Raw genomic sequence first — 9,977 nt, forward strand, 5'->3', positions numbered from 1 at the left:
CAGCTGTCTTTCGTCACCTTCATGGCCTAGCTCCTCCTCCCTCTGCAGTCTGGCACTAAGTGTGACAACGTCCAGGTGGCTGGTCTGACCATGTCCTACAACAAGTAAATATGACATCTGATTGGTTGGTTGATAAAAACAAAAGTTTTGATCAGGGGAATATGAAGGAGAGTTAGACCAAAACACACGTGGGCTTGTGCCGGAGCTCCCTCTTGTGGGAATATACAGTATGGTTGTTGTTTTTTTGTGTGTTTTTCCCCCCCAAAAAAATTCTAAGGGGTGGATCACCTTAATATTGCATAATTTCCAATCCCCTATATTTTTTGGTAAAAATATCCATACACGCATGCATACACACACCTATATAGACATACATACTTTTTTAAAGAATATACCTTTATTATTATTCCCCGCAACCCTACCACCGATCCCCCAATTGGAGTAAACCAATAAACACTTTGGCTTTTACCTTCAATCTATACATCTTATACATATTTTACAGACACAGTCTACTTTACAATAGTTCTCTCTTGTGTGTTCTTAGTCCTTCCTCTATTTCTGATGTCCATCCAGTTTGATTACTATTTGTAATTGTGCTATTTCACAAAAGTTCCGAACCTATATACATTTTACAGATCCCGTATGCTTTACATTGTTTATCTTGTTATTAGTCCCACCCTTCAGCTCCGTTCAACCCCTCCCATCTATCTCAACATCATCCATTTCGGATTTCTATTTGCCATATATTTTTCAACTGTGCTGTGATGCTTCACAAAATAATTGAACCTTCCTATTCTCATAGCTTCTACACATTAAAAATAAAAAAAATTGCTAAAATAATTATTACATTATTGATTGACTATGGCTTTTCAAATCACCCAGTATTGCTATCTGTAGCGTTAGTTCTAGGCAAATGTTGCAATTCTTCAGCCATTCCTGTGACCAAAAACGAGCTACATATGGACAGTACCAAAATAAATTACCTAATGACTCTGCCTCCTCACAGCAGAATCTGCAGAGCTGGGAAGATTGTATCCCCCATATATATAACATTCTATTAGTTGCAAGAATTTTGTATAGTAATTTAAATTGAAACATTTGAAGTTTTGAATCCGGCGTTGTTTTGCGTATCAATTCATAAACCATTTGCCAAGGAATGGAAGGAAGGAATCAAAAATCTCTCCCCAACTATTTTGCAATTTATATGGCACAGCTGTCAGTTTTTTGGTCCTTAAATGAAATTGGTATGTTTTTATTTATCACACTTTTCTTTAACCATTTATGTTCTTTAATATAGGGCCGACATACAAGTTCCTTACTTTTTTCCCCTTCTACTTGCCTCTTCCATTTTTGTGGTAATGCTGCAATTAATTGTTTGTAATTTTGGGTTGAGCAGACATTTCCATATGTCTGTGTTAGCTGCATGTGTGACATAACTCCACCAATCCTATTGATATCATTCACTAAAATTATACCTTTTTTAAAAAAAGTCTTCGAAAAATACAGTTTTTTTAATCAATTAATATACTTGAATTTAACCACAATATTTGTTGTATTCTTTCTTCTGAAAAAGTAACATGATGATTGAGTGTCTATATAGCTGTACCATGATATTTGCATTTCTACTAAGTAAACCTCCAATTGGTCCTTACTATTGCACCCGTTAAAAGCCCTCCTCATCCCGAGTTGGGTTGTCACCCCAATACCCGGCAGACCACCCTCGACCCCCTGTATCCCATAGCCCTGAACCGACTGGGATCCATCCTTTGAAAAGAGCACACAGTGCCATTTACCGAGTTGAAGTAGATCAACTGCCAAATGCATTTCCATCGCCCTCACCTCGATTTGTATTATATATAGCTGTGGATCATCCTCTATTGTCCCTAACATCTTTTACTCCTTCGCAACAGTTGTGGGATACACCCACACCCACACACACTCAACCCTTAACCCCACACAACCATAAGCTCACCTTCTCAACAATTGCACCATCCCAGAGCCCAACTCAAGATAGGTCTTGATTTACAAATGCACTTGCAGTTGCAGCTGCATGAGAAGGCCTGCAAGACCGTGCAAAAATGTAGAGATTTTATTTACCATTGTCACATCCTAGATGATGGAGGTCAAATGTACACCTTTTTCCTGAAACACCCACAATACGGTCACCCGTATTGACCATATTCCCAAGCATCTCCATGCAGTCCGACATTGATTTTGTGCCACCAGGGTTACAATAATATACGTCACCCCTGTCCTACGCTCTCTCCACTGGCTTCCAGTTGAAGCTCGCATCCGCTTCAAGACCATGGTGCTTGCCTACGGAGCTGTGAGGGGAACGGCACCTCCGTACCTTCAGGCTCTGATCAGGCCCTACACCCAAACAAGGGCACTGCGTTCATCCACCTCTGGCCTGCTCGCCTCCCTACCTCTGAGGAAGTACAGTTCCCGCTCAGCCCAGTCAAAACTGTTCGCTGCTCTGGCACCCCAATGGTGGAACAAACTCCTTCACGACACCAGGTCAGCGGAGTCAATCACCACCTTCCGGAGACACCTGAAACCCCACCTCTTTAAGGAATACCTAGGATAGGATAAAGTAATCCTTCTAAACCCCCCCCCCCCCCCTTAAAAGATTTAGATGCACTATTGTAAAGTGGTTGTTCCACTGGATATCATAAGGTGAATGCACCAACTTGTAAGTCGCTCTGGATAAGAGCGTCTGCTAAATGACTTAAATGTAATACCCCCTCTCTGAGTGTCCGAATGTGACCACATCCCCATGGGTTACTGCAGCTAGTGTTGCCAGCACTGCCACTGCCTGGGTGGGGGCACCCCACCGGCTAGGTACAAGGTCGTCAAGGTTCTCATTAGCAGCTTTGAGAATGTCCTTGTGTAGTATGCTCTCTAGGGGGCTTTCGCTTTGCAGGACCAACCCTGCCAAGCAGGCTCAGAATCTTGAGGGGGCAGTGCTGCTCTTGGTCTCTGACCTCATTTTGGCTGCATACTCACTTACAGTAGGCACATAAAACAGTTAGGGACTTCCCCTTAGTATCTGGGTCATTCAGGTGGGTGTCTAGGGTATAGGGTCATGGACCATACCATTAAAATAGGATCATAAATAATTAGATGTAGTTCCCTATGATAGGACAATAATAAATCAAATGTATCATTTATTTTAAAACTGTTCCACCATGATAGGACAATAAATAAATAAGACGTATAATTCATTATAAAAGTATATCCATCATCTGAACAACATTGAAAGCTCTCTCATACCCCGGCTCACAGCAATACATTGGTTCTGGGATATGCAACCATTTCATTACTCACTCATTCAACTTTCCCAAACATAACAAATAAAAAAACACACACCACACCATCCACACATACTGTGCCTTCTGTTTACTTAGTTTTTATCTTCACTATGTAGAAATAGTGCTTGTGTTCAATTAGTTATATGTGAAGATATATAGAAAAGCTATATTTTGTATTGTATTGTTACAATCCATAACCGGGCTAGAATTGTGTTTATTTTCCTCATCTATGAGAACTTTGTAATTTTTTAAATAACCATGGAGTAGTCTTTGTGTCTCTGAACAACTGGTTATCAATATATAGTTTATCAACAACGAGAGCTACTCGTTTCGCTTATATTCTATTTTCACCCACCAGATTATGTCGTGCTAATATTTTAGTCTAACTTGCCAATATTCAATATTACGTTTTATCTTGAGGTGCTTCTACATAACTTCGTTCAGTCTGCCATTACCTTTACGTCCGCCCTACCTGTGCGCCTTCACCCTCAATAGTATGGTTGTTACTGAGCCAGGATTCCTAGCTGTTTTGGCACTGTGTGTCACGACTTCCACCGAAGGTGGCTCCTCTCCCTGTTCGGGCGGTGCTCGGCGGTCGTCGTCGCTGGTCTACTCGCTGTCACCAATCCTTTTTCCTTTTCTTTTAGTTATGTCTGTTTGTGTTTCACCTGGTTTCATTTTGGTTAATTAGGGGGGGTGTTTAGTTCGACGTTTCCTTTGGAATTTTGTGCGGGATTGTTTTCATTTGAACTGTCAGTGAGTTTGGGTTTCGTTTTTATTAGCTCATGTTTTACAGGTGTTTTTCCCTAGACTGTGTCTGAAGGGGGTTTTCGTGGCTATTGCTGTAGTCCGGTGTTCCTGTTGTGTTTTGAGCTAGTTGAATAAAACGCCCTTTTCTTTGGAACTTGTTTCTCCTGCGCCTGACTCCACACCCACATCTCCTTGGGGAGATCTGACACTGTGCCTATGTCAATGATAGTTCAGCAACAATTATTTAAACATCATTATTACCAGCCATTTTCTCTGTCCCCCTTGTCCCCTGGTGTACGATGGCAGCCTGTTATCAGAGTGTAACAGAGACTGCTCCTGCTTGGCTGGGGAGTGGGACCCTGTGTGTTCAGACAACGGCATCACCTACACCTCCCCCTGCCTCGCAGGCTGCTCCAGCTTTACAGGTTACAGCAGATCACGGTACCAATACTATTAATGTACTAAGTGTACAAAACATTCACAGGGATTCTGGCCCATGTTGACTCCAATGCTTCCCACAGTTGTGTCAAGTTGGCTGTATGTCTTTTGAGTGGTGGACCATTCTTGATAAATACGGGAAACTGTTGAGCGTAAAAAAAACAGCAGAGTTGCAGTTCTTGACACAAACTGGTACCCCTGGCACCTACTACTATGCCCCGTTGAAAGGCACGTAAATATTCTGTCTTGCCCATTTACCCTCTGAATGGCACACATACACAATCCATGTCTCAATTGTCTCAATATTTTTTTTAACCTGCCACCTCTTTTTCTACACTGATTTAAGTGGATTTAACTAGTGACATCCATATGGGATTATAGTGTTAACCTGGATTCACCTGGTCAGCATATGTCATGGAAATAGCAGGTGTTCTTAATATTTTATACACGCAGTGTAACTCATTGGCACAGAAATAAGTTATTTTCAACCATTAACTGAGGCCTTATCTAAGTAAGTAATTGCTGATTGACAATAAAGTATTATTTTGATGTATGGAAAAGATATGGTATGCAATTCCTATGTAGAGAAGGTTCTCTCTGGTAGTTGTTCAATATGACTTCAACTTTTACAGGGCACTCTTGTAAAATAGATGTTTAATGTCAATGTGACTCCTTGTTTAAATAACATTTAAAAAACATACACAAACACAGGATATGGGGTACACATGGTATCACATCATTACATACTAGGCCCTACTGCACCTGCATTCCAGCACCATTCCAGCCTCTGGAATTTACTCAACATGTTTGAGGTGGGGGATCAATACATGTGGGGGAAGAGGTGGCTGTCGAATGTATGATTCTGATATGTACAGGTAAGTTCATTGTGTGTATGTGGCGGTTGGCGTCCATGTTTGTGTCCGTACTCTGAGGTGTGTTTGAATATAAATGAGCAGCAGTGTTGTGATGTGTCCTATCCCGTCCTTGCAGAGTGATCTTCCTTGGCCTCATCACATGTCTCAGTGGCTCCTCCTTAGGAGGGAGGGGGACACCACCACGGGACAGACTCCACACTCATCGCTAGAGATCGAACTTCAGACTCCCTCCAAAACCACTGAACCCCTCAACACACCGAAAGAGATTACGGTGCACACCCTTAGAGGGAGCCGGAACAGGATAACTCCCTCCAAACTCACAAAGACACAGAGGAGGAGGAACTATCCAACACCCAGGGAGAGAGAACGAGTGACCTCAGTCAAACACAGTCAGAAAGAGGAGGTGGAAGAGGCGTTAGAAAGAGGAGGAGGTTACCCCAGAGGCAATTCCTCCGGTTCATGTGAGCAAGAAAGAGCAGAAGGCTTCTGATCAGCCAAATGGCAGGCAGAGGGCTCGAGGTCATAGTGATTCACACCCACAGAGAGAAAGACAACCCACACAACCTCTTGGTTGAGATGAACCACACAGAGGTAGAGGCAGAGGGCCTTCAGGGCTAGCCAGTCAGCCTGCCTGCTCTGATCCTCAAGGCAATTGTATTTAAATTCATGTTCATTAAAGATTTTTATTTAAGAATTGAAAAGTCCCATTTACTTAATGATCATTTTTCACAGTCTTCAACCCTCAAGAACCAGGGTGAGTCTGGGTCACCCTTTTACTGGGCAAACACAACTTGCATATCGTCATAGACTAGGCCGAAACGTTCATCTTTTAACCTTGCCTTAATAAAACAATGCATTTTTTTATAGTGAGCAAGAGTTGCGCTTTTTCCTTTTCTATGATGATTCAAATTTTTGTTTGCACCTCAACTCAACGTTGGTTGAGCGCCCCCTGATTTTTTGTTGTCAAATATATATATATTTTTTAAATGTACAAAGTAAATAATTAAAAGCATTAAAATTGGGATGTTTCCCACTGATTTACACAACATACTCCACAATTGCAAAGTGAAAGTTTATAGAAAGTTTATAGAAGTTCTGAAATCAAGTAGTTAACAGAATAAAAGCAGAATTGAATCCAGTTATAAAGCGAATAATTTAATGGTCTATGGTTCAATCCCATTTCTGAACGTCTGATGAATAATTAATATTGTTCCTCCTCTTCCTTGTGGCAGGCGCAGCAGCATACTGCCCTCCAAAGCCTGCAAAATAATCGCCGGACTGCCCCTTTCCTAGCTCTGCATGGAACATCCAGTGTCACGTCCTTGGTGACATGTGGGGTGACATCCAGGATGACCACAGCAACATCCTCTGGAAAGGGAAAAAAGAGGAACAGAATGTAAACAAATGCAAACCGTAGGTTCTAAACACTGGCCAGTTGAAAGGTTCTACTAAGATGTCATGACAAACGGCACCTGTCAGAGTGCTCTCTAAGTGTTACTCACCTGCTTGGATGTCAGCTGGCAGAGTGGCGAAGACGGCCATCGTGAGATTCCTTTCTTCAGGTGTGACGTCCACAACCTCCAAGTGGGAAGAGATGGGCTCAAGCTCTGTATTAGTGGTGATGTCCACCACATTCAGGTGGGAAGATGCCGGATCTGCCTCTTTGTTAGTGGTGATGTCCACCACATTCAGGTGGGAAGAAGCCGGATCTGCCACTGTATTAGGGGTGATTTCCACAACATTCAGGTGGAAAGAAGCTGGGTCTGCCTCTGTGTTTGGGGTGATGTTCACAACCTCCAGGTGGGAAGAAGCCTGGTCTGTGTTATGTGACAACAACAATCCTGATGAGCTCTACTACTACAAGGCACCAAGATGTCATCACAACAGGCATCTGTCAGAGTGCTCTCTATCATTGCTACTCACCTGCTTGGATGTCAGCTGGTAGTGTGGTGGAAACGGCCACCGCGAGGACAGGGGGGACTGGTAGGGTGGCTGCAGGGGGCTGGAAGCAGCTCTGCACCTCGTCCACCACAAAGGCACAGACAGAGCTCATATAAAAAGGGCTCTGGAGGTCATCCGTGGAGAAGGACTGACTGATTCTCCCGAGGATCGACCGCACAGAGTCAAAAGCAGCAGCCCGGGAGAAAGGGATGTGAGGGGAAGGGTCCTTTAGCATGCAGGAGAGCTTCTCCACTACAGCTGCCACCATGCCCACGGCCATCCCGCTTATTAGGATTGGGTGCTCTGAATGGCCTTCCTCTGGCTGAAGCCACAGGGCCAGGAGGAGCCTGGGCACCACCTCCACCACCACCTGAGATGGGCTGAGCAGGTTGCTACGGGGCTCATTGGACTGCTCGTCCAGAATGCTCCTCACAGCTCTCTCCACGATGATGTGGACTTTAGGATCGCTGAAATCAACAAAAAGGAGAAGACGAAGCTAAACGATGTGCAATGTGCTCACAGAGAACACTGTCTTAGTCTGTTTCTGTGTAGTTCCAGATGTGTAGATAAATGGATCAAGTCATATGCAGGGCAGTACATGGAACTCACATGTCAGCTGCCGAGGTGGAGTGCATGGAGCGGCGGAGCTTGCAGAAAGCCTCGTGCTCTATGTCCATCATTTTTAGGCAAGTGTTTACTTCCCAGGCCTGCAGTATGAAACAGGGAAGTCCCATTAGTGTAATTTCACAACAGATCTATTCTGCTGTGCTAACTCGTTGTTGAAAGGCTAGTAAAGAGCTCACTGACTTGTAGTATGTCTCTAACTCTCATTCTCTTACCAGCCGAGCGAGGTCGTTTCCCTCCTCCAGGGTTTCCTTCCACACCCTTCAAATAAAACAGAGCAATTCAACTTTCCTGGCTTCTGATTTTTCTGTTGTTTATTTTACGCACACCTCATGAAGTGCTGCTGGTGGCAGGGAATGGCAGTGAAGGTGAGTGCTGACGTAGTACTCACCTCTCCCTAAGGGATTTTTTGCCCTGAGACACCAGCCAGTTGCTCATGTGCTCCGTGGTGACATGGGGCGGGACCTGGCCTTGACTCAGAAGCAGCAGATAGTGGACCATGAGCTTCTTCTGCAAGATGAGGTAAGGTGTGAGACCGTGCCATGAAATACCATATCATGTGCTTTCAGAAGGGCCTCTCGCAACATTTCACAACTGCTCATGCCTGACAATTTGCAAGTGATATTAAGAACTCTTATGACCAACTTCTCTAAACTGTCTTGAAATACAACTCTCTTTCTGTTGTTTATGTTGTTGTGGGATGAATCTTACCTGTTTATTGTAATATGTTTCCTCCCAGCAGGCCTGCAGAGTCTGAAAATAAAGGCTGCTTCTACAGAATTCCTTTGAAGATAATGAAAATAATGATGCTTTGTTATGCACATCATGCACAGGCATTTACAGTATGCTAAAATGAATTTCTCCTAAGATTACCTTTGTGGAACCATAAGTGAACTCTGGAATGCACCAAACCCTATCCATGGTAAGATGGGGAAGAAATGCAGAGCTATAGATATACGGGATGCTCTAGAGATAACAGGAATGACTTAGAGTCGCGAATGATCAATGACTGTGGAGTCGTCCAATATGCTGCACTTAGAATTGAGTTGTAGGTGATGTTTGGCGCAAAATAGAATGTTTACATTCTATTGCCATGGAGAAATGGAATGTGTAGAACCTGTATAAATGGGTATGCTTCTATGTCTTTATTATGTCATAATGTAGGGACGTAGGAGCCCGTCCCGATTCATGACGCTTTTATCCAGGTGCATGTTGCTTAGACCTACTAATCCAACCTTGCTTTACAAGTTAAATACATAGATTTGTATAGGCATATATAAACAATCGACCACATCCATTTAAAGCAATAATTGTCAATTGAAAATGTGGTTCTTGTGTTATCCTGTTGTGCGCCTTGAGTGTCAGTCCCCTTAAGCACATTATTCCAATATTTCCGAGCTCTGAATTGACACAATGAACACTTTTGCAAAGATATTCGGTTGAAAATAAGAGAATGAATGACAATAAACGTATGACTTGGATTGTATGCATAACTGTAGTGAACAATATCGCTCAGCATGGGAACTTTTGGTGTTAGGAAAGTATCCTTTATAAGTCTCCATGGCACGTATCACTTCGTTGTCTTGTTGGTAATAGTAAAAATGCATGACAGTCTGCATTGTAATGGTCTAACAGGTGTTTTTCATTTTGTTTCTCACATTAAACAGACATTTGAGAACGGAATTGCTTACAGACACACGAAAGCTGTACAGTGTAGTTTGAATAGTCCGTTTCAATTATTTGCAGATGTATTCCTTATTATTTACAAATCGAAAGATGTAACATTTGAAATGAATGTGGCAGAACAGTTTAGCATAGAGTTCCTGTGGGAGTCTTCTCCTTCAGTCTTTTTGCCTCCTGGGCCTCGTATCTCATTACATGGAATTTCCCCAGTGCCATCTTCACATTAGATGGCCGCTGTCTACTGTCATGTGGGGCTTGATGACAGATATCGCTACGCCGATATCGCTGCTGTCCATGGTCCTGAAATATACAATCTCGGCTATTTGCATATGTACGACATTCCAAACTAGCCCAA

The 9,977-nt window shown here is 43.0% G+C and overlaps 1 protein-coding gene across 1 annotated transcript; it reads right to left on the reverse strand.

Moving 5' to 3' along the window:
• Positions 1 to 5,136: 5,136 nt before the first annotated feature.
• On the reverse strand, positions 5,137 to 8,756 carry LOC129863665 (uncharacterized). Its single transcript, XM_055935796.1, has 7 exons — positions 8,651 to 8,756; positions 8,331 to 8,449; positions 8,155 to 8,200; positions 7,925 to 8,022; positions 7,298 to 7,782; positions 6,877 to 7,191; positions 5,137 to 6,742 (listed from the first exon to the last, which is right to left on the reverse strand). The coding sequence occupies exons 2-7, from the start codon at positions 8,438 to 8,440 to the stop codon at positions 6,576 to 6,578; spliced, it is 1,221 nt and encodes a 406-aa protein (XP_055791771.1). The 5' UTR covers positions 8,441 to 8,449; positions 8,651 to 8,756; the 3' UTR covers positions 5,137 to 6,575.
• Positions 8,757 to 9,977: the final 1,221 nt, after the last annotated feature.

The sequence above is a fragment of the Salvelinus fontinalis genome, chromosome 10 (assembly GCF_029448725.1).
Source record: "Salvelinus fontinalis isolate EN_2023a chromosome 10, ASM2944872v1, whole genome shotgun sequence".
Taxonomy (NCBI): domain Eukaryota; kingdom Metazoa; phylum Chordata; class Actinopteri; order Salmoniformes; family Salmonidae; genus Salvelinus; species Salvelinus fontinalis.